General features: G+C 35.3%; 1 protein-coding gene across 1 annotated transcript; it reads left to right on the plus strand.

Moving 5' to 3' along the window:
* Positions 1 to 20,389: 20,389 nt before the first annotated feature.
* LOC142353625 (phosducin-like protein) lies at positions 20,390 to 24,731 on the plus strand. The gene is made up of 4 exons (XM_075405920.1): positions 20,390 to 20,494; positions 21,514 to 21,760; positions 23,570 to 23,696; positions 23,965 to 24,731. Exons 2-4 carry the CDS (start codon positions 21,519 to 21,521, stop codon positions 24,436 to 24,438), a joined length of 843 nt encoding a protein of 280 aa, XP_075262035.1. The 5' UTR covers positions 20,390 to 20,494; positions 21,514 to 21,518; the 3' UTR covers positions 24,439 to 24,731.
* The last annotated feature ends 385 nt before the right edge of the window (positions 24,732 to 25,116 follow it).

Raw genomic sequence — 25,116 nt, forward strand, 5'->3', positions numbered from 1 at the left:
TATCTGGAAAAGAGAATTATGTTCTCCTTGAAAAGTTGGGGATGATGGAGAAAATGACAACTTTTCTTCGCTGGTATAACAACAAAGATGTTGTACCAATTATGGAAGCAATGAAGAAAATGATGAAATTCTGCCACAATAAAAAATTGATATGTTAAAGCTTGGATGTACGCTACCCAATTTAGCAAATATCTGTCTTCATAAATCGACTGATAGAAAATTTTACCCTTTCATCGAAGCTGACAAAGACTTGCATGAGAAAATACGAAGTGAAATGACTGGTGGTCCATCAATAGTGTTCACGGGAAAAGCTGTTGTAGACAAAACGTTCATCCGGAGGTCAAACAATATCTGTAAAACAATAGTTGGAATAGATGCTAGTCAATTGTATCCTTTCTCCATGTGCCAAGCGATGCCAACTGGACTCTACACTAGATGGGAGTTTGATACCAATCTTCAAAAGTTCAAAGCTCGTCAAAACAAAATCAGGAAGTTTGAGAACATGGTAATATCTTTCTACCAGGCAACCAGACCCAAATGTACTATTGAGAGTTTCTATACAACTGGAAAACAGAGAAAAATTGATTCTTTTACTGTGGATGGCTTCTGTTGTCATTGCCAAACAATTTTTGAAGCTCTTGGATGCTACTACCATTTCTGTCCCTGTACGGAAACTCGACCAAATCTTAATGAGGATGAATTTGAGTTTGGTATCCGGAAACGTGAATCTGATAAGTTACGAAAGCTTTCCCTGAAAAGAAAGGATATAAATTTATAGAGATGCGAGAGTGTGAATGGTGGGATCATGTTCAGGAGAACTCCATGTTGAAGAACCACATTAGAATAAATTTTCCCTACAAGTTACTTTTGCGCAAAGAGACACTGTTGACGCGGATACATGAAGATAAATTATTCGGATATGTACAATGCGATTTAGAAGTTCCTGAGGAGCTTCGTGAACGATTTGCAAACTTTCCTCCAATTTTCAAAAACTGTGATATTGGAAGAGAGAATACAGGTAAATTCATGCTGGAATATGCTGAAAAAAACCTGTTATTGTTAAAACCTCAACGAATGTTAATCTCGAGTTACAAATTAAACAATGGAATAGTTATGACACCATTATTAAAGTTTTACTTGAAGCTGGGTCTACGCTGTACCAAAATCCACAGATTCATTGAGTATACCCCACAAAAATGTTTCAACGGTTTCGTACAATTTGTCGTTGATGCAAGACGAGAAGGTGATGAAAATCCGGACTCTAGCGTTGTTGCTGAAACTATGAAATTACTTGGAAACAGCTCGTATGGTTATCAGATTATGGATCGAAGTCGACACACAGAAAATCTTTATCTTAACGATGAAAAGACGCATAAATCTATTAATAACAGTCTTTTTAGAAGATAGAACAACGTTTCGACAGATATATATGAGGTTGAGCTTGTGAAAAGCACTGTTGAGCATCGTGAACCAATAATTGTTGGATTTTTTTATCTTACAGTATGCTAAACTGAGAATGTTGGAGCTCTACTACAACTTCTTTGACAAGTTCTTTGATGTTCAGAAAATTGAGGAGCTTGAAGTGGACACTGATTCTTTGTATCTGGCACTGGCTCATGAAAATCTCTATGAGTGCATTAAACCAGAAATGAGAAGAATTTGGAATTAGATGAGAAGTAATGACTGTACAGATGTTTTCAATGCTAATAGTGCAAGTAAATTTTTTTCGAGAACTTGTTGCGATAAACATGTAAAACATGACAAGCGTGAGCCTGGATTATTCAAGGAGGAGTTCCGATGTACTGAAATGCTATGTTTATGTAGCAAAACGTATTGTTGCTATAATTCAGTAACGAACAAAACTAAGTTCAGCAGCAAAGGACTCAGCTAGAGTGTTCTGGAAGAAAACAGTGATGGACCTTCACAGAAGTACAGACGAGTCCTGGATGATGCAGTGAATATAGCCTCAACTAACAGAAGATTCAGAACTATAAATCCCCAAATTCTAACCTATGAGCAAACTAAAAAAGGACTCTCGTTTTTCTATCCAAAACGAATTGTGGATGCAGATGGAATTCATACGACACCTTTGATGATCTAAACTTTCTGATTTGTTTTTCATACATTTTAACCATTTAAATTAATTGTACGCTTGTGAACATGTGGTTGTAATAAAGTTTTGTCAAGTAGATGAGTCCACTGTTTAGGGTAATCATTCTTGAAGAGAAACCTGAACCTGGTTTTTAAAGTTCAAACTGAGCATCTAAAAGTTTTCTGGCTCATTTCTCAAGGTGTTGACCAGATCTGTAGACAACCCTGGATGAAAATATTGCTAATATGGGCCCCTTGCGACCCTGGATGATAATATGGACCCCTTGCGTGACGTAAAATAAAGATGGAAAATGATAAAGAAGTGAGTTGATAAAAGTTATCGCCGTTGACTTAAAAGTTTAATTCAAAGGAGGGTGTTTTTGGGTGCAAAAAATGTTCTACTGCCGAGGTTCGAACCACTGACCTCCTGATCAACAGCCCGTTGCCTTAACAACTAGCCTGTCCGGACGTTACAATCTTTCTTCTTACAATCAGTTTTGATTTAGCAACAGAGGACTTCTGAATACGCGCAGTTTAGGTCGCGCAGAAAGCGTGAAATCAAGCGTGAAAAAACCGCTTAAACAGTGACGAGACAGAATGTTCTAGAAGAAATGTAAAACGAAAATAGACGACGAAAAAAAACCAAGAGCACCTCATTATAGCTACGCTCAGCTTACAGCTTGGTAGATATATTAACACAGCTTCATTTTCCAATTTGCTATCTGTAAGCTTATTCTTATTTTGTGATGCAAAATTTAATGAGAAATCTTTTACATAAGACCTATCCTAATTGGCTGGTGTCTTGTTTCAAATCTTGATACGTGTAAAATCTATTACCTATCTTTGTACATCATTGTCAAAAATCAAATCTTAATACATGTAAAACCTATTACATATCTTTATACGTTGTTCTCATCACTCTAATGTCAACACATGTAAAATCTATTAGCTATCTTTATACATTATGGTCAAAAATCAAATCTTAATACATGTAAAATCTATTACATATCTTTATACGTTGTTCTAATCACTCTAATGTTAATACATATAAAATCTATTACCTATCTTTATACATTAGTGTCAAAAATCAAATCTTAATACATGTAAAATCTATTACCTATCTTTATACATGGCTGCGATAATTCAACGGTGACCAAAATGATTTGAAATCGCTATTGCCTATCTTAAAACATGGGGGTCACCCCCCCCCCGGGCAGTTCCGCTCATCTATATACTACTGATATTATTTGCTGTAATTTTTCTACATCAGCAGTCACAGGTTAAGGGGATTCAATTCTCAGTCAATTTTGCATGAAGACAGGTGAATCAACTCTTGTAGCCTTATCGTTGTGATAATATTTTGAACAGCTTCAGATTTGGTTCCAAACAAAATGTTGTTGAAAACCGCAGCTATATAGTAAAACTCACTGCGGACGACCTTGATGGCAGTTGGTGAATTGTTTGGTCAAGCATCTGGTTATCCGAACGTATTACCAAAAACATTCCTCACACGTCCATTTCTGGGGGATTCTGAACTCCTGAATAATTGGCAGAAATACTCCAATTTTTAGAACCATCATGAGGATATGCAGGGTTTGAGGCGGATGAGATTTAGATATTTGTTGAATTTCTTTTGTTATGATTATTTATGATCTCTAAACATTTTTATTTCTAATCTTTATCATTAAGTCAAAAAGAGTTAAACATTTTTTTGAATCCAAAACTTCTGTTTACTACCGAGGTGTTGCAACATCAGATTTGCTCATCTCTTAAAGAATAGATATACCTCCCGCCATGTGTTTTGAGGGCTAACGTTTTAAAATAATTTTAAAATAATCAAGGAGATTGATTGATGAGAGTAATTTCTGTAACGTGCTTTTCAATCAAAATGTATAGTTTATAGGTTTAGTGCATCCATAGGTAGATCTTTGAGACGTGTGTTTGAAGAGAGGAAACAAAAATACATGACGTTGTAAATTTTCCAGAAATGGTAATAGGACTTTATATGCTCTTTTTTACGCAGGACTTTATATGCTCTTTTTAATTGGTGACTTTAACATATGTTTGCTAGGAAGCATCTCAATAAACTGCGATATCATCGCATGAACAAAAGTTTCATAGATTTTAAAAGATCACCGACAAGAGACGCATGTCATTCATACACACTATTGACCATATTTTCCTTTGTTCCAAATGAAAACTGGAAGTTTTTTTTGTGTAAATTAGAAAACAGATTACTATAAAACGTTAGTCAGTCTTCCTCACAATTTGTACTGTGTGAGTAAAAAAGTGTGAGTGTAATCGCGCTCAAAATGTTATTTTTCTCCGATTAAAAAGCGCTCAATTCTCTTTTGGCTAATCCTTCTCTTATTATTGAAGCTTTTGTTCCCAAACAGAGCCTAGACAGTTACTTCTTGTGGTCGCTCTAATGGAAATTGTATCAAATCATAGCAAAATGCAAAAATTAATTTCGTACGATAATTCAACGACATCCTAGTTAATATTATATAGCTTTCAAAATTTGACAATGAAGTAGGTGGCTTATTGTTTAAGGCAAAACCGGAACATTTCAGCACTTTTAATATATTAAAACGTTACCCCAGTGAACTTTCCAAAAAACCATTTTTTGTAACCGGAAAAATACCACAATTATTAATATTTTTATCTGTTAGCAATTGTCACAACCATAAATTGCGCATCTTTTGAATGGATATTGAAAATGCATTAATTGAAAACTTTTGAAGAATAGATGACACAAAAAATTAAATTAGACTCTCTTCCTCGAAAGAAATCTCTAGCAATCCTGAAAGCCTTTTTTATGGCTGCAATGGTATAAGAAATTCAAATCACAGTCTTGTAACTTATATAACTTATGCCTAGAAAAAGTTTATGGCCTATATGGAAAATCTTCATATCCTCTAATGCTTCATAATCTTATACCCTTCTGGTCATAGCGTATACTATAATTAGCCTCATCAACAATTCTCGGAGTTCTGGTTTGTTTACAGCATGTCTGCAGGATGCTCGAATCTGCCCATTTTCAAAACTGATTTCAAAGCAAGTGCCGACAATTGCCGATCAATTTCTTTCATGTCCACACTGAGTATAATGTTAGAAATTTCTATAAAACTAAGATTATAAAATTTTCAAGAAAAAACAATTACTCTTTTGGGAACAACTTAGGTTTAAATCAAAATGAAGCAAAGTTGATGTTGTAGGAATCAACAGGAAAAACCATACACGTAGAAGAAGAGTTTTTGTGTATACTTATATATTTGAGAAAGCATTTGGTACAATCAATCATAATAGACTTCTATTGAAACATGAAAAATATTAAAATCCAGGGTTAATTTTGAATTGGTTCAAGTCGTATTTTTTAGATAGACGCCAATGTTTCAATATGAACCGCGCTCGATCTGTTTTAAAATCATTAACTCGTGGCTTACCACAAGGGTCATTTCTTGGACCTCTCATGTCCATATACAAATGAGGGACCCGGATTTTCTTTGATTCCAGATGTCTATCTTTTTGCTGTAAATAAATCTATTCTACGATCAATTCTGTATTGACAGCCAATTGTCAAAAATAGTGAACTGGATGAAACGGAATGGGTGATCTCTGAAAATAACCAAAACACAATTAATGCATTTTCCCAAAATACCATGCTCTAAATTATTTGAGGTCAAAAAGATGTGAATGAAGCAAATATTTGGGGCTCCATATCGACAGAAAATTCGAATTTTTCTTCTCATGTTTATCGAACAGTTAAACGATTGGCCCTCCACGTGTCTGTTATAGCGAGACTGAGACTTTTTGTCGCAATAAGTTTTAAACTGATTGCTATTTTTAAGTAGAACCAGTAATTCATTACGACCCTTTAGTCTGGAGTTGTACTACGTATTTTCATTTATAACCATTGTTTCTCATCAACAAGAAAATAACCTGTCTGATGGCTCCTGTATTATGATTATTTATGATCTCTATACGTTTTATTTTACTTATCTTTATTATTAGGTCAAAAAGAGTTAAACATTCTTTGAAATCCAAAACTTCTGTTTACTACAGAGGTGTTGAAACATCAGATTTGCTCATCTCTAAAAGAGTAGATATGCCTCCCGCCATGTGTTTTGAGTTCCAAAGATTTGAAACAATTTTAAATAATTGAGGAAACTGATTGATGAGAGTAATTTCTGTAACGTGCTTTTCAATCAAAATATTTAGTTTCTAGGTATACTGCCTCCATAAGTAGGATATTAATTCATTTGTGGACTCCTTTTGAAGTCCCTTAGTGGATTATTAGAAATTTGTGTTGTCTTCGTATGCTTTGTAACAATAAATTACAATCTTGTTCTTCAGAGTATGAATCAAACACAGACACATGCAGACACAAACAAACCTCAGGATTACCAGGCAACATTTTATCTCAATATCAAGTGGTTGTCGGCGCAGTACAAAATTTCTAGAGAAATTAATAGCCTTCTCTTCGGGAACATTAATATCAGACCGAGAAAATCTTGATCTCAACAATAGAGAGATAAAAAAGAAGAGATTTGATGAAAACAAAATTGCTTTGCTTTCTTTTGAGGTTTCTCGTATAAACTTTTATAGATTTCATGAGACGGCAGGTTTACTTTTTTCAGAAAGAGACAGGTTGCAAGCGCAAGAGAGGGTCTCCATGCACATGATTAACAAATATACCAAAAAGATTGGATAATAATTTCGCGGCGGACAGGAAACAATATGAAAGCACAGAGACAAGCCAAAACAAGATTAGCAATAAGTCAAGGTAAATACTCTCAAATGAGCCAAAATTTGAATAAAAAATTTTTTTCCGAAACCAAAACAGGTTTTTTTGAACCGAACGCAAATCAAACTCATTAGTTTTTCTTTTCTTTCCTATAAACTGTGGGCCTGCTGTATTAGGGATGTATTCACCAGCTATGTAAGCGTTACTGATAGTTTCATGTTAAAAAGAGTGGTAATTTTATTTGATTCCCCTAAACCACAAAACTTTAGTTTTTCGGACTTCATTTTACAGCTGACCTCTTTTTGAGACATAACACGTAAGCATTCGTCTTCTTTGGGACAAAATCTCAGTTTTGACACTTTTGATGAACTTCAGGAGTTGAACGTTTTTCTGGTTGATTAATGCTATGAACTGCAGAAGATACCCTTAGAATTTCATAGTTCGGTACGGCCTTACAAGGGGCGTAACAGGTTTTTGCTATTTCGATCTGTTTCAAGGTAAAATTTTTGACCGTCAGGCTTAACTGCAGAGCAAATTAATGTTTGAAAACAACACCTTGGAAGAATTACAAGATTTGGTACTGCCTTATATGGCACCGTACTAAGTTTTGTAATTTTCCATAGATGTGAAAAGAGCCAAAAAGTAATGAACAATTGACTTGTATGTGATAAGCATTGTTTTCAAAACCGTATTTAGGAAAGTAGACTTTTGAAAACAGTAATTACATCAATTGGATACGGTGCCGTAGAAAACTTATTACGGCCTTATACGGTGCAGTACAAATTTTTGTAAGTTTTCTACGGCAGCGTATAAGTCTTAGCAAGTTTTCAAAGTTTCGTCTAAGAGGGGTAACCTGGGTTTCGACAAACCGACGAAAACCGACAAAAACCGTCGAAAACCGACGCTTCTTACAAGCAAAACCGATAAATCCGACGAAAACTGACAGAAACCGACGCTCCGTACGTCGTTTTCGTCGGTATTTCCCAACGCGGGAACCAAATAAGTTGAGAAGGATGCGGTTATTTCAGATAAAATTATTACCATTTGCTTACTTGAGTCTTGACACTATAACGTTTTGCTGACACTATAACGCTTGAGTCTTGAGTACAATACAGCGCTTAACGTTTTTACCCAGTGCCTAAGCGATACATTGCTACCTGCAGCTACAAACACAACATTTACGGAATTTGCTTTTTTGGCTGCCATATTTTTCGCCTACTTCATCTTGACTAGACCAAACAAGAAAAACGACACTCACAATGATAAAAATGATAAATGCCTGCTTTTTGGAGTTCAGATAGCGAACGTAATCTAGGCTCCGTTTTTTTCTCAAAAGATGCGCTGCTAATTTTTTTGAAGAAGGTTAAACCAATCATCTGCAAGATGGCAAGAACTTGTAAGATGGCAAGCGTCTACCGTGGCAACTGAAAGTGCACCATCAGGTTATTTTCAAGTACCAGAACGTAGGTCTATGGAATCCAAAAACTTTGCACTAACGAGGATTTGAAATTTTAATTTTTTTTAATCTCTACAGGAATACATTTATCTACCGTCAGGTTTTTTGATGGCCAACACTTAGTACAATTTTAAAAGAATCGAAGATTTTGAATGATGAGAGTCATTTTTGCAACCAACTCTTTAATAATAAACTACAGTTTCTAGACTTCGTGTCTTCGGATCATCCATAGGTATGATAATATTCAATTTATGGGTCATATATGAAGTCTCTGTGTTGCTTAATGGAAGTTTGTTTTTTCTTTGACTGTTTCAGAAAAAAAATCTTTTCTTAGTCACCGGTGTGTGAATCACACTTTTCGACTATCAGTCAATATTTTCTCTCAATATCATATGGGTGTTCATCATCTTCGGTATCATATCAACAGTGACAACCACGAGGTGCGCATCTATTGATATTGAAAAGCATTAAATGAAAAATTTGGTAGTACAGATTATAACAGATTTAAATCAGATCTTATTCCTCAAAGACAAATCTCTAGCAATTCTAAAACCTCGTTTTTAATGCCTACAATGGTATAAAAAATTCAGAACAGAGTGATACAACTTATGCCTAGAAAAACCTTGTTGCACATATTGAAAGTCTCCTCAAATCCTGACATGTCCCCTTCCGGTCATAACATATTTCTATAATTAGACTCATCAGCAATTCTTAGAGTTCTGGTTTGTTTCCAACATGTTTTAAAGATGCGCAAATCTTCCCCATTTTCAAAACTGACTCTAAAACAAATGTTGACAACTACAGATCAATTTGTATCTTGGCTACAATGAGTAAAATATTAGAAACTGCTATTTATGTAAAGATATACAATTTTCAAGACAAAAAAGAGTATTTCTGTTGTGACCAACCTAGGTTTAAATCAAGACATAGCACAGCTTATGCTGTACTTGAAACAACAGAAAAACGACGATATGCAGAAGAAAAAATAAGTGTACTCTTATATTTTTGCGAAAGCATGTGATACAATCAATAATGATAGACTTCTATTAAAATTTTAAAAATATTGAAATTGAAAGATAACTTTGAATTGGTTCACATCTTATTGTTCAGATAGAAGCCAATGTGTCAATATGAACCTTGTTTAATCTGATTTTGAACTGTTAACCTATGGTGTACGAAAAAGGTCAATTCTTTGACCTCTCTTTTCCATAATTTTTTTTATAAATGACTGACCTGGAATATCTTCGATTCTAGATATCAAACTTTTTGCTGACGATACTAACATTTTATATAACAATACAATAGTCAATTTTGTATTGAAAACGAATTGTCAAAAATTGTGAACTGGATGAAACGGAATGGGTAATCTCTGAAAGTAAACTATCAGGCCCTAAACTATTGGAGAGGAGAAACTAGTGAGAATGGAGAAGTATGATAATTTTGCCTCAATATTGACAAGAAATTTGAGTTATTTTTGTATGTTTATTGAACAGTTTAAACATGGGCTAGCGACGTGCGATTATAGCAAGACTAAGTTATTTTGTCTCCCAACCGGACTGAGATCGAACTTAGATAATACTGAGATATTACAATTTTTAATTAGAACCAGTAACTCATTACGAGACTTTATGTGTACAGTTATGCTACGTATTATCAGTCAAAACCATTTTTTTGTCCAAAACAATCAATCTGTTTGATAATTTACAAAAGTCGGTACTTCCACATTAAGCATCTTTTAAAAATTGCCAGTGTTATGACTATTTATGATCCCAAAAGCCCTGAATTTCTAAATTTTAGTAATAAGTCAAGATGAGTAAAACAATCCATGGAAGCTATGAAAAAAATTTTGTACAATGGTATGTGTCCACTGTGCCAAATAGAAGTACAACATCTGGTTGCATTCATCTACGCAACGTAGGTCTGTGGAATCCCAAAATTCTGCTTCCTACCGAAGTGTTGAAATATTAGATTTTTTTAATCTCTAATGGAATAGATTCTTCTGACACCAGTTTCGCGGAGGCCCAACATTTCAGTACAATTTGAAAAAAACCGATGAAAATGATTGATGAGTGTAATTTTTGTTACGTGCTTTTTAATCAAAAAGCATGGTTTTTAGGTTCTCTGTCTCCATGAATAGGATGATAATCCATGTTTGGGCTCTTTTTGAAGGTTCTTTGTGTATTATTAGAAATTTGTTTTGTTATTGTAAGCTTCGGTGAAATAAATACTTATTTTGAGTGGCACGCGTATATATATATATATATATATATATATATATATATATATATATATATATATATGTATGTATGTATATATATATATATATATATATATATATATATATATATATATATGAAAAAAGATGTCCTAAAAACCTTGAATTTCAAGTTAAAGGATATAATTTAAAATATAACTGATCACCTGAGAGGTCAATAAATGTCATTTGGCTGACACAAGTTCAATATATGTCACAAAGGAAGATAGATATTTGACTAGACAACGCTCGGGCTGAGAGAAAAATCAACGAAAATGTCATATCTTTGTTTTGAGTGAGTGGTACACTCTATTCTTGTTGAGAGGGGGTGCTGCCAGTGTCACAAGTATATATAAAACAGATGAATTAAAAAAACTTGTGTTTCAAGGTTAAAAATTTAGTTCAAAAATTATTTTATTACCTGATTTACGGCTGGCACAAGGTTGATTGATGTCAGAAGAGAATATAGACATGTTATTAGATAGATTTCGGGCTCCGAGCCAAATCAACAAAAATGACATATCATTAGTAAACTTACCACGATGATAGAACTCATATTGAGTAACGACAAAAGCGAGGATTGAATTCATTCACTGACTTCCAAAACTACCTTCAGAGCTAACCACTCTATTGAATCTAAGTTTATTAAAACCAACTTTTCTTCTACATTATTCTACTTAATAATTTAACTTCTAACTTCGTGTTTTAACAGGTAACACGATCAATTAACTAAAGATATGTAATATTGCGCTCGGGCGGCTGCTATAGTTGCAACAGATATTAAAAGTAAATAGAAAATCACCACAAGTCTGGAATCTTAATATCTGACGTTTTAACACAAGACTGAGGTCTTAATATCACAAACCGATGGAGGAATTGTGAACTGGTGTGTGTGGGGATTCGAAAAGAGAAACTGCCATCTTCAAACTTTCAAGTCAATTCCCCCTAAACTAAAATTGTGAATAGTGTAAATCGGTTGTTAAATTTTTTTTATAATAAATTAGCGTTCAAAATCAAGCGTATTTGTTTTCGGCATAAAGTGATTCGAAATATACATTTAAACCTCAAGTTTTTTGAATGTTATTAAGAAAAAAATAAAGTTTCAATAAGATTTAAGAACTGCTGAGTTAGAATGTCAAAAAATAGATCGGGTTTACAAATTCATTGAATTAGTTTGAATAACAGCTGCTTCTAAATAAAACACGGATGGCGCAGCACTCCTAAAAACGCTGTTTTCTCAGCCTTTTTTAGATCAAATGATCATGAAAGGTATGTTACATACTGTGAGCTCTTGTTACAAGTTCAAATTGGCAAAGAAGAGAAACAGTAAAAACGGCCGAAAACGAAATTGATGATTGGCCGCAATGTACTGAATTAAGTTTACAAAATTCGGCTATTGACTTCTATCGTACACTTCGGAGGGCACGTAGAAAGAGTTTTATGAGAACAGTTTAATGAGAACTTGTAGTTTTCGGGGAAGATAGCTAGGAGAGTCCTGCAGCCAAGTGAAAAATTAACAAATTCTCTCGGTGAATAACAAACTTTAGCCGTCAAAACGTAGCCCCAAGAATCTGCCTAGATAAGATATTGTTTCATCTTGATAGGATTCCTCCAAAATAATGAAGTTAGTCAGGTGAATCTTATTTGAGAAAGAACTTGGGCGACGCGGATATGATTTAGACAGAGCTTTAGAAAGAGCATTACATATTGAAGCAGTCATTGGAATCGAGGAGGAGGACAAGGAGCCCCGAGTTTCTGCCATCGAATCGAATGAAAATTCTCAACTAGTTAATTCGATTATGATTTAGTGCGAACATTGCAAACTATTCAGTCTATTAGGCAAGATAATCAAAAGTTTTCATCGTGAAGAGCGAGGCCAAAAGAAATTCTGCGCGGAAGTGAGCAAGGGTCAAGAGAAACTGGATATAAAAATAGAAACTATAACAGCTATAGCTGAAGCAGCGCTGATTTTAGACGGACCAATTATAACAGTAGAGCACGATTGCCACCCCGAGGCAAGAACAGAAGCCGAGAATGGTCGCACGAAAGACGTGCCGAGAAAGAAGAATATTGCTGTTGCGTCAGCAAAAACATGCATTTAAGCAATGCAAAAATTGCTTTGATTTTGGGAGACCAAATCATTTCAAACGAACTTGCTCGTATTCAAACAAGAACTGGCTGAAGATGGCGGAACTTCATTTTCAATGAGCTTTGTAAAATTTGCGTGGCGGAAACAGCCCAGTGGAGGCGTTGTTTGCAAAAATAATGACAAAAGAGAACCTGATAATGACCTCAATTGATAGTGGAAGTAGTGTCAATCTTTTAAGCTCCCCCAGCATCTGTGAGAACCACCCCAGATCAGAGTGTGCAATAAAAATACAAGAGCTGCCAACAATGGGAAAATGCCTGTAAAAGAGTCAACAACTATTCAAATCGAACTTCAAAAGTTTACATCTTAAATAACAGTTGAGTTTCTGGAATAACTCTTTGTTTATTGGGCATGACTTTTATAAATAATTTAGACTCTATTTTGAACCCCAGAAAAAACAAAATGCTTCGCGCAAAATTGGGAAAACATTACAAATGTTCCCATCACAACGACGTAATATGTTTTTTTAATTTCCTACAGGGGATCAGTTTACGTCATTGATTCAAAGATATAATTAAACGCAAAATTTTTGATGAAGAAGGTAACAAAACACAACAAACGGAAATTATAGTCGAACACATAAAAGAGTTTGAAGACATATCACATTTATTAATAGAGAGATCGCTAAATGACATGTTTGTTGATGTCATATGGGTTCAAGTTCCTAATCTTACATCAGAACATAGGACCCGAGAATCGCTTGTGCTCAAAACACTGAAAAATTTTCAAAAAAACAAGAAAGCAACCCTGACAAAAAACAAAATCTAGAGATGAATTTGATTTGGAGAAGCAATCGAATGCAAGTTAACTGAGTTTGTCTTGTGAGGAAATCACAAAAGTGAGGTCACTTTTCGCAAATTTTGAGATGATATTTCCGCGAAGTTCAAACGATATGGGAGTTTGCGACAGATTTTCTCTTAAAAAAAATTTAAAAAGGATGCTGTGCCATTCAGACGTACATACGGCAGCCTGAGCTTTGAGAAAATGAAATCATTGAAAAAAACTGTTGAAGACTTGGAACAATCCAGCAGAATCATTACATGTACTAAAAAGGATTGAACCTATCGCTTGGTTGCAAAAAGTCGCCGTTTGAACAAACAATTAGAGAAAACATGCTGTGCTTTACCAAGAATTAATGAGGATATTGAGTCAATGGAGGGAAAGAGGTACTTCTGGAACATAGTTTTTTTGTCAGGATACTGTCAGATGGCACTCGCGGAAGAGAGTCAAAATTTAACTGCTTTTAAAACGTCTCTGGGCCTGTATAAGTGGAAAAGTCTTCCAAGACTACTATAATTAGCACCATGAGTTTTTCAAAACCTAATGGAATTATTTTTTGCTGGCTTCTCTCACCAAATGGCTCGAGTTTATCTAGATGGCGGTATCATTTTTGGACGAAATTTTGACGAATATCTGAAACGATTTTAACTTTTTTTGAAACGTTATCGGAAAATGGATTAAAGATTAAAGAATCAAAATGCAATTTTTTCCAAATGCGTGTCAGCTTCTTATGGCACAATATATCCAAAAATGGAGTCAAAATGTTAAGCAGGAGAAATTAAGTGCGATAGAAAGAATAAAAGAACCATTCTTCTTGAAAGACGTCAGGGTTTTTCTAAGCCTTTTTGGCCATTATCGAAATTTTTTTCCAGTTTTTTTGGAAAAACGGCAAAACTTCTTCACAGATTACTGAAAAGGTCAAATAATATTGAATGGAGTGCACATTGCAAAAGTGCGGTAACCGAGTTAAAGAAGAAGCTTTGGAAGTGGCAGTTTTAGGATATCCAAACAAAAGTGATACGTTTACATTAACTCTTTATGCTCCGTTGAAAGGCCTTGTAGCAATTCGTACCCAAAGACAAAGAACTGAGGATAGAATTATCGCATATGATAGCATAATTCTGTTTAAAAATCAGCGAAATTATACAGCAACTGAGCTGGAACTGTTTGCAATTGTTTATTTTACACAACATTTTAAAAACTATTTACTTGGTCAGCACTTTTTAATAATTATGATTCACAAGGCTCTTGTCTGGATCTATAGTTTTAAAGAACCAGACGGTATTGCGGCGATACAGAAACTTGGACAAGTTAATTTTGCCATCAAGCATAGAACAGGTACAAAAAACCCAAACGCGAACTGTTTGTTGTGCATAAACAGAGAATATGATGAACAAACAGCTTTTATTTTTGCTATTGCGACAGACGCACTGCAAATCACATTAATACTGACTATGGTATACGAAGTTGGCAGTTAGACAAACTGCAGAGAGTAAAACTGCGAGTTTCGCAGCAAACTGACAGACTACCCAAAGAAGTATACTCCTGGGTACTAAACAAAAAACGACCGGATTCACGAGAGATGGAAAATAGAGAATCAAAGGAGTTCTGGAAGTTCTGGGTTCAGTATACAAATTTCTGTCTCATAGACGGGATTTCGTATCGTAAACATTAAACAGAACCAAATTTTGAAACTGTTTACCAAATGATTGTACCATGAGAGAGAGAGAGAGAGAGTGTGTCAATTCAGTGAGTGCTACGAAGCCGTAGCATTACCCAATCAAGAAGCATAAAGTGTGTCAAGAGCGTTTGTTGAAAACTGGATAGTGAGATTCGGCTCTCCAGTCAACCTACAAAGTGACCAGTTGTCGAACTTTATGTCAAAACTATTTTTTAGTCTTTGCAGTGAACAAGAAATTCAGAGGACATTAACAACATGCTACCACCCACAAAAAATTGCGATAACTGGAAGAACAAATCGAACAATAGAAGAAGGTCTCCAAATAATTAGGCCATTATTAACATGAGTGGACCAATTTTATTCCCTTAGCGATGATGGCCTATCGATCATCAACCCGTAGTGTAACAAGAAACAGCCCAATGTATGTAGTATTGGGTTTTCCACTGTCACTATCTATAGAGTGCATCTAGAGCACACCACAGATTGCAATATATGCAACACCAGTCAGAAATTATTTCTCAGTGAAACAAAAACTACAGGAAACGAGTCAGTTGATGCCAGAATTTTTGGATGTAAAACAAGATATCCCGAAGACCTATTTTAATTGCAGTAGGTACGTACCAAGCTATAACGTTGGACGGAAAGTGTCAGTTTTCAACTCAACGGTAAAAAAGAAGAAACTCGAAAATTTGCATCTTTGTATAGAGGACTATACACAATAATTAAAATTAGAAACGAGAAAAGCCTTTCACGCCTGAGCCTCAGGCAAAACAAAAAACAACAGCTAAGGAGGAGAAAAATATCAGTTTGAACAGCTGATGATGAGACGATGATGATTTAATTGAATCATCGGTAGACACTGAAATTAGTCTAAACTCAGAAAATCAATCTGGAGCTGAGATTGCTAAGAATTCATCGCAAATTGCTAAAAAAGTATACGTTTGAAAATGAAGCTAAGGAATAGGAGCAAGTGAACGCAAACAATGTTGCCGAAAGAGGAGGTGCAACTTCTTCCAAACCTAGAGAAAACACTGAAAAAAAACAGGAGAAACAAAAACTCCAAAACCAGAAAAAGCAACAGGAAGTTAATAGTAATACAAAACTGTACTCAAAAAAAGATTAAGAGTGATCGGAAGGCACCAAAAATGGCTACAAGATCTAGCAACCGATTTAAATCGGTACTAGAAGAACGAAAGAAATACTTTACTGAGCAAAATGAAGAGCATTTTAGCAGTCAGGTGACAAATTATGTTTTCAATTTAGGAAAAATCAGAAAAAAAATAATGGAAAGGCGAATTCGTTCGGAGCATCATGTGATGGGATATCACAATGTTTGTACCTGGCATTGCTAGCTATTTTCGTTTCTCCATCACCTTGTATCAAGTTATACGTTTATGATTTTGACATTATCGCATCAACAAAGATATATTCTTCTAATCACAGTACAAATTGTTGTAACACAATTCGAGTATCAAAAACAACAAAAAATTTGTGATTTGACATATGCTTAGGTTCAGCTTGAGCTAAAACTGAAATTTATCATGTTTGAAGCGGCATATGCAATGTCCGCAATAAAAAAAGCAACGTATATGACGATGTCGTTTCTGTTAGAGAAAATTCAAGACTACTAAAAAAAATACTTTTCTTAAACGAGGGTACTTGTAGAAACATTTAGCAGATGAAAAATTTTGCCGTTCAAGGTTTGAGAGAGAGGACCTTTAAAATCAACAGGCCTGTAACTGAAAAGGTTTTACGACAGGCGACAAAAACTACTTATGTATAGTCAAAGCTTAAAAGGAGTATTTTCAAAGGAGCATAGTCAAAGATTCATAGGGTTTCACTTACAGTAGTAATTTTTTTTGAAATGTGGTAATTACTGCAAAAATTTACATTGGAACATTTTTGGGAAAGCTGCAAAAAAACCTAATAAGTTTAAGGATCCCCTAGGTTTCTTGAAAACTGTTCTCATCAAAACCATATGTTTTGAAGACAACTTAGTAAACTTTTTTTGAAAATCAAGGTAACCAAACATGTCACACTCTCAAACACTTTAACAAAGAGGAACCTGAGATGTTTTTAGTTACAACAAGACCACTTTCGTCAGCGGAAAATTTTTACACAAGTTCAAATATAAAGGTTTTGCATTAGAAATCGTAGAGGAAAAGGGAATAAGTTTGTGTGGACAGCAGGTCAAAATAACCGGATTTCCAGGTGTGTTTCACTCCGGGAAATGTTTAGAAGTGACAAATGGTAATCTTAAAATAACTAAGAAAATGTTTCTTTCAGGCGTCATTAACAACTTTAACTTCGAACTTCTCAAAGAGAGGGAAATATTTCTTGTGAAAATTAGAACACTCCAATGTGAATTTAAAGGACTGAGAATTCAAACACGGATTGTAATATCAAAAAACGTTGTGATTCCATCGGTAAAACTCTTCGAGAGAAGGACTCACGTTGAAAGAGCAGGATCTCTGTTGTATGTTTTTAATTGTGCCAAGATTATAGCAACAAGAACTAAACTTCCTTTTTGCGCAGAAGAACTTCTGGTGTTAATAGTGGGTCAGAGTTTTTCTTCCAATAGATATATGACAATCTTACAAAAATTTTTACTCATAATTATATAATCGCTGCCTGCAACCCGCTGTACCCAAATGTCGTCAAATTAGAACACGGCCTTTTTCAACAATTTGGAGAAACGTTGAAGAAGTTCAATTGTAAAATATATCAGTTGCTGTTGAATAGTGACCTAAATGTAAACGACCAAAACCTACATGGCAGCTTTTTTCCTCCTCAGGTATAAAACAGAAACATATTGCGCGAACAAATCACCATAACAGTAACTGAAATATCAGTCTAGAGGCATTCAGAGATTTTGATGGAGAAAACAGTCATGAAAATTCTATTCATTGGAACGACCATTTTCAGCAGGAAATTTTTCGAGCAAATGAATTTTCGAACAACTTAAATTTTTGGAATTTAAAAACCGAAACTTTATACATTTGGATAAAAGTGAAGGACATTGCTGTGTCAGTCTTAACAGTCTACCTCATTTTTCAAGTTGTAACAAAATTTCCTATATTGTTTATCTATTTAGTATTAGTTATTAGTGGAGCATCTGGGCAATAGCTATTATAGAATCTTGATCCGTTAACGTGAACCGTAACCGGAACGCCTAGAACAAAAGAAAATGAATGAAGAAAGAGAGTCCTTAATAGAATCAGTTCCTTAAAAAAATTGTCTTGACCAAAAAAAGGGTTGTTTTGTGATCAAGACTAATAAATGCAAACGTCTCGAGATTGAGACCACAAAAGGCTGACTTGAGCTCAGGAACAAAACACAATTGGAACTTCACGAGTTCGAGACCAAAAAAAGACGGAGGCGTTTTGAATTGGCGACCAGAAAAAGAAAATAAGTTGTCTTGAATTCAAGACTAAGAAAAATGTCGTCTTGATTTCAAGATCAGTAAAAACAGAAAAAGTCTTGAAATCAAGACTAAAAATATCGAGCAAATTTAGATGTAAAAAGGGTTGATTAATCAACATACCGGGCAGTGAGATACCGCAAATTGCAAATTGATAAACAAGTATACCCTATGCCAGATTTGTGGATATTAATTTCGAAGATTTCCACTGGTTATGTACCGAGTAGAATTGTGTCTTTTTGCGGACTCAAATAATTTGTGCGGTAACTTCTGACACCAGCCAATATTTGCTCCCGTGCTCTGCAGACTGAATTGGAACTGCAAAACCAGTGCTAGCAATTTGAAAATTGAAGAAAACAAATTCTTCATTTAATAAAAACCTCGTTAATATTAAACAAAAACTGTTTAACCATTGTGAAAAGGCCAAAAAAGCCACTTAAGAAGTATTTGGCAAATGGAGCAACAAGTGTGATGCATTACGAGATAACTTGAAGGCAGCAGCAGCCAAAAATGCTAAACATGATCAGTCCATCGGTTTATTGAATAAAGAACTGGCCGATTTAAAAGTCAATGCTGCTAAAAATGGCGAATACATCGAAAAAAGGAGAAAACGAATGACCAATTGGGTTCAGAGTTTCGGCAGCTGGAAAACTACAACCAGAATCAGGCGACCGAATGCCGGAAAAAAGATACCATCATTGATCGACGACAGAATACTCCACAAAGCGAAAAAGCCTAAACAAAGGCCACGCTAAAATTGTGTAGTACATTCGAAACTAAAAACTATTATGAACCGACCTGCTGCACTATATGAGATTTTGTTGGTAAAAAGATCTGCTTCAAAAGATCTTATAAAGAAAAATTACTACAAAATGAGCCTGTTGACGCACCCGGATTCTTATGGAGACAAACAGTTTTTCAAGACCATCGATCGGGAACATCAGATTCTGACAAATGATGCGGCTCGAGAAACGTGCAACATATTTCAGTTTGAAGAGGCGGAAAAAGTTATGAATTACGAAAACTGTTTATTGAATTTTTCATATGAAGCTACAATTTTTTTGTATAGTGAGACGTTCTAATTATAACAACTTCGAATGAAAGTACTGCTTGGTTTTTTAGTGAGTGGACCACTCTATTCTTGTTAAAAGGGGCAGTGTAAGTGTCATATTTATATATAAAATAGATGATTTAGAGAACTTGGGTATCAAGATTAAAGCTTTTGTGTAAAACCTAATTTAGTACATAATTTATGGCTGAACCAACTTATCTTCTACATTAATCTACTTAATAATTTAACTACTTGTTTTGCATTTTAACCAAGTACCACGCTCACTGGCTAAAGATAGAAACTATTGCTCAAGGGCGGCTTTTAAATTATCCTGTCTTTCGGCGACTAAATCACACGTACACACGCTCAAACAAGCAAATTTCTCGACTTTCAGGCAACATTTTCTCTCACTATGTGTGCCGTCAGTGGATTTCAAAAATCAACCGGCAAGCGTCCACCGTGGACACTAGAAAAACAACATCAGGATTTTATCAGCTACCGGAACGTAGGTCTGTGGAATCCAAAATTTCTGGTTACCACCGAGGTATTGAAATATTAGATTTTATCTCTAAAGGTATACGTTTATCTACCCCCGGGAGTTTTTTGGCCAACACGAGTACAATTTTAAAAGAATCGAGAAAATTGATTGCTGAGTATAATTTCTGTTACCTATTTTTTAATCAGAATGTATAGTGTCTAGATTCTCTGTCTCTGGATCCTCCCTAAGTAGGATGTTATTTAATTTATGGGTGCTTTTTGAGGTCTCTATGATTATTACAAATATGTATTGTCTTCGAATGCTCCAGAAAAAAATTCTTATCGTGGTCACCGGTGTGTGAATCACACACACTTCTCGAATATCAGGTATTATTATCTCTCAATATCATGTGGGTTGTCAGTGAAGTACAGAAATCCTAGAGAAATTTAATAGCCTTTCCTTCAGAAGCATCAAAATCAGAACTTGAATTTCTTAAGCTCAACAGTAGAGAGAGATAAATGACATGGATGTGATGAAAACAAAAGTGTTTTATTTTGTTCCGAGGTTTCGTGCCAGATTCATGTGCAAAATCAAAGCTGCGTTTTGCAATCGAGCGTGATATGTTCTCCAGTGAATATCAATTATGAAAGAAATTTATAGGTCGTTTTCGGACTTTCAAACTAACAGTTTTACGTTCGCATTTTGAGAAAGAAAACTTATCAACCGTTAACGAATATCGGCCTGCTTTAGATGAAAAAAATAGTTGTCAGTCTTTGCTTACCTTGTTCAATTCCACAATACACGTTGTAAGTAACCATAAACAACTTAGTTTTATTGCTCTCAAGCGGAGTTTGCCGCCCTTATTTTAGTCCTGTAAGTCTGCAATTTTTCGCGTAAACGTGTTTTTGTCTGACTCTTTACAATGCTCTAAATATGCTTTACTCGTCTCTAAATAAATATGCGATGCAATTCACCGAAACTATTTTGAGGAAAATGTCTTAGGTTCTTAGTTTTAAAAAGATGACCCCCCAGTTAGTCGGTTACCTTTCTTTAATTAGTCATATGCTCGAGCATTAGTTTTATATGGTTCTTATTGTTATGCAAAAAGCAGATACTTTTTGTTTGGGATCTTTTCCGTATGTGCTCCCAATGCGTTATGAGCACCCAGTAACAGAACACGTGCAATTACTTGAATCTTTTCCATTTGTGCCCTCTCCCCAGCATAGTGGGTGCATATTATTTGCACTCATCAACAGCACGTGCCAAATTTATACATGGATTTTCATTTAAGAAAACTCGTTTTAACACAAAAACCTGAATGCGGGGCTAATACCCCAGTGGCGTATCCACGAAGCTATAATAATAATATACGCGGACATTAAGATTAACATTAAGATCGTTTCAGGTCAAATGGCGTTAGACTTGGATGATAAGTTACTCGGTGAGCAGGTCAATAATTATATCAGCAGTAGTGAAGATGAGGGTGAAGATGAAACAAAATACAATGATGACGAGCATCCAGAATATAATTATGGAGAAACGTCGTCGCGTAGTCAACCGATTGTAGAAGAAGCAACCGAACCAGATCAGCCAATAATTGATTACAGCCGGACTTCTTCAACTGGACCTAAAGGTGTAATTGAAGACTACCGGTAGGTATTCTGTTTTGTAATAAGCATAATAATTCACCTGGTGTAGGATTTTCAATTTCCCCGCTATCAAAAAAATAGACTGGTATCGTAACAGCTCCTGATGAACAAATATACAAAAATGATGGGATCATAATTTACCGACGGGCAGGAAAATAATATGGAAGCGCAAACCCTGGCACGGCAAAATTAGCATTAATTCAGGGGAACTAATTCAGTTAAGAAAAATGCAGTTACCGCAGATAAGAGTATTTCAATTTGCTGACTTCGGAATGAGCACGAATCTTCATAACAAGATATAACGTTTGAATCTTGAGTACAACCTGCAGCTGAAAACAGAAAATTTTCGGAATTTGCTCTTTTGGCTGCCATTATTTTTTCGTATCTCATCTTGACGAGATCAAACAAGAAAACGACACTTAGAATAATAAAATGATTAAACGTCAATTTTTTGGAGCAAAGATAGCAAACCTGTTCCAGACTCCGTTTTTTGCTCAGATGAAGCATGCCTATTTTTTGACCAATGTGAAGCGAAGCATCTGCAAATGACACAAGTGACAAATTTTGCGAAACCATACCCACAGAATGCATATTTTTGTTTCACCAAAGGAGTTTGGAATAAATTATTGTTCCTGTGTTGAACCACGCCAAAAATATCGACTCTAGATAAAGTAAAATCTAGCATCTGAAAAATTTTTGCTGTTCAGTAGTGGAAATCAACTGAACCCCAAGACAGCTCACTTTATTACCTCTGATCCTTAGAGGTTTGTCTGCTCAATTGCGAGGCAACTTTTGCAGTTGTCATCAATAGCCATTTCGGATATCAGACTACTTGAACAACGAAGATCTGAGTGCAATAAATCAGGGCAGCGAGAACTCACATAAAGCAAAATCAGAAAGAGTCATCTGAAAACCCGAAAAGAATTAAAAAAAACCATTCTTATCACCGAAACAATTGCAATTGGCTAAACGCTCTTCCGCTTTCAAAATACAATTTATATCTTAGCAAACAAGAGTTCAGGGATGACCTGCGGATGAACTGCACATCTGCCTGCGGTAAAAGCTTCCCAGCGGTTCATGCCCTGTACTGTGCCAAATGTGGGTTACTTTTTTCGTCATCATACAGGAGTCACTGTTGCCACTCACCTTAACGAAATATGAGCCCCAGCTTCAGCCGCTTGAAGGCGAAACCTTCTCGAGTAGCGCAACCACTATTGATGATGATGCTGGACTTGAAATCGAAGCCACAAGTCTATAGGAGGAGTTCTTCGTTAGAACATGCTTTGATGTTGAGATCTTCAGTCTCCGGTCAAAGTATTGCCCGAAAGGCTTGCCAGATGCATACAAGTATCACGAGTCTTTTTAAAAGCGAATTACAAACAACGCGTGATTGACGTAGAGCATTGACATTGAACCTGCTAGTGTTTGCCTACACTGGCAGCGCGGGACCTACTGCTACAACAGTTCTTAGAGATCAACAAAGCAAAGGAAAGTTAAACCCCCCAGTGTTTTTAGGGACGGCTGGATGGGCTAATGATTTGCTCAGATTATGCTCAAGTTTTTGAACAAGACCGCCTGCAAGTTTTCTTCTTAGATACTAAACGTAGTCTAGCACTAACCCAGTGTTTGTCTGCAAAGGACAAATGCTCGAGCATAATTGTTGTATGTTCCTCCATTTTACGCAGTTAGCAGATATATTGTTTTCATTGAAGAGTCTATGTTTACATGCGGATATTGTAATTTATTTTTTTTAAAAATCTTGAATAATGAGTATCTGTTCACCTATTTAAATTATCAAAATCACTTTTTTAGTCGTTTCAAACAATTGGAAGCTGAGAGAAGAGAAGAACAAAAACGTGAGCTGATGGCTCTGAGCAAAAGAATAGCCATGACTTGTGCACCGCAGACTGACGAAGAAGAATTTGACCCCGAAATGCAGGTTAGATTGCAATTAATTTTTGTTAGATGAACTGCAACAATTAATTGACTGTCGTCAACTGCAACACTCATTGACAGATTAATAAAAAAAGCATCCGAATTTGCCGAAAAAGGAAGGATTCCGTTACTTATAGCTTCTATTTTTTTTATCTTTTTAGTTCCGAAAGTGTTACACTTTCTTGTTCCGAAAGTGTTACCAAATTGTTCTACCCATCCTATAAAGCTATGAGTGGTATCATATTAAAACTTTTATAGCAACCTGTTTGTAGGAGCTGAATGCAATTTTCGAAGAATACAAACTTCAGAGAATGAACGAAATGGAATCATTGCTTCAAAGTGTTCCTAATTTTGGGAAAATTATAGACCTTTCTGCCAATGAGTTTGTATCGGCCATTGATAACGAACATCAGCTTACAACAATCATTATTCTGGTTCACGACCCTGTAAATGCAAAGCAATGTGACATGATGTACAACAGCGTCAAAATTCTAGCCAGTACCTACAAAAAGGTCAAATTTTGTGCAATATCGGGTGTAGAAGCAGGTCTCAGCGATAAGTTCAGAACCGAAGCCACCCCTGCCCTTCTTGTTTACAAAAACAAAGAGCAAATTGGAACGTTTGTTCAACTTGTTCATGAATTTGGTGATGAAATTTTTGCAGTAGATGTTGAACGGTTCCTCATAGAGCATTCCTTACTGCCGGCAAATGAATCGAAGTTATCAGCGCTAGTAAATGATGATTAGATTCAATTTGATTATGTTGTTGTCCGTTGTGAATTGCATGACTTCGTTTCTTCACATATTTAAATTTTCCCCTTTTAGTTTAAATACAGAAATTTTATAAATGTTATTATGTCAGTTTGTTTCAAATTAAAAAAGGAGTCGTTCTGATATTCTTGAAAGAATGCAAGAAAACACTGAGTTATTTAACTGTCTTTTACATCTGTTTAATGTGTCCGTTTAACGACATACCGACATAATATTCTTGATGTTGATATTATCGTTCTGTCAAATAAATGTGAATACGTTCAAAATTCTTCACTGTTTTCTCAGTTAAAATGGAGTGTTTTTCCTGGACCTGGATTTTTAGGGACGTTAATGAAAAGGTAGCTATCGTATTTTTTATGAAGTATGAACTTTGAACTTAAAACGCGAGGGATTTCATTCGCTTTACATTCACATGGAAAATATATCGAATGGAATTCGAGATGTTTTGATTAATATTATCTCTATCGAGGAAAAAAGATGGAGCTTATCAACAATAGCCGCGTTTAATAACTTGTATAAGTATTTCCTTCTTTTCTTTACTACACTTAATATCATAGTTCCGCTCACCTGGTTCGTTTGACTTCTCTTGTCTGACTTTTTCTCGCTCGCGGTTTGATTTTTCGTCGTCTCAATTAGCCAATCATTAATTGCTCA

This window comes from Convolutriloba macropyga, chromosome 14 (assembly GCF_964194025.1).
Source record: "Convolutriloba macropyga chromosome 14, txConMacr16.3, whole genome shotgun sequence".
Classification (NCBI taxonomy): domain Eukaryota; kingdom Metazoa; phylum Xenacoelomorpha; order Acoela; family Convolutidae; genus Convolutriloba; species Convolutriloba macropyga.

What these genes read in the sequence shown, in the direction of transcription:
- LOC142353625 (XM_075405920.1), top strand. Translation starts at nt 21,519, where the DNA reads ATGGCGTTAGACTTGGATGATAAGTTACTCGGTGAGCAGGTCAATAAT. An exon ending in GGTGTAATTGAAGACTACCG is followed by an intron (nt 21,761 to 23,569) that starts GTAGGTATTCTG and finishes TCACTTTTTTAG; the next exon opens with TCGTTTCAAACAATTGGAAG. An exon ending in AATTTGACCCCGAAATGCAG is followed by an intron (nt 23,697 to 23,964) that starts GTTAGATTGCAA and finishes ACCTGTTTGTAG; the next exon opens with GAGCTGAATGCAATTTTCGA.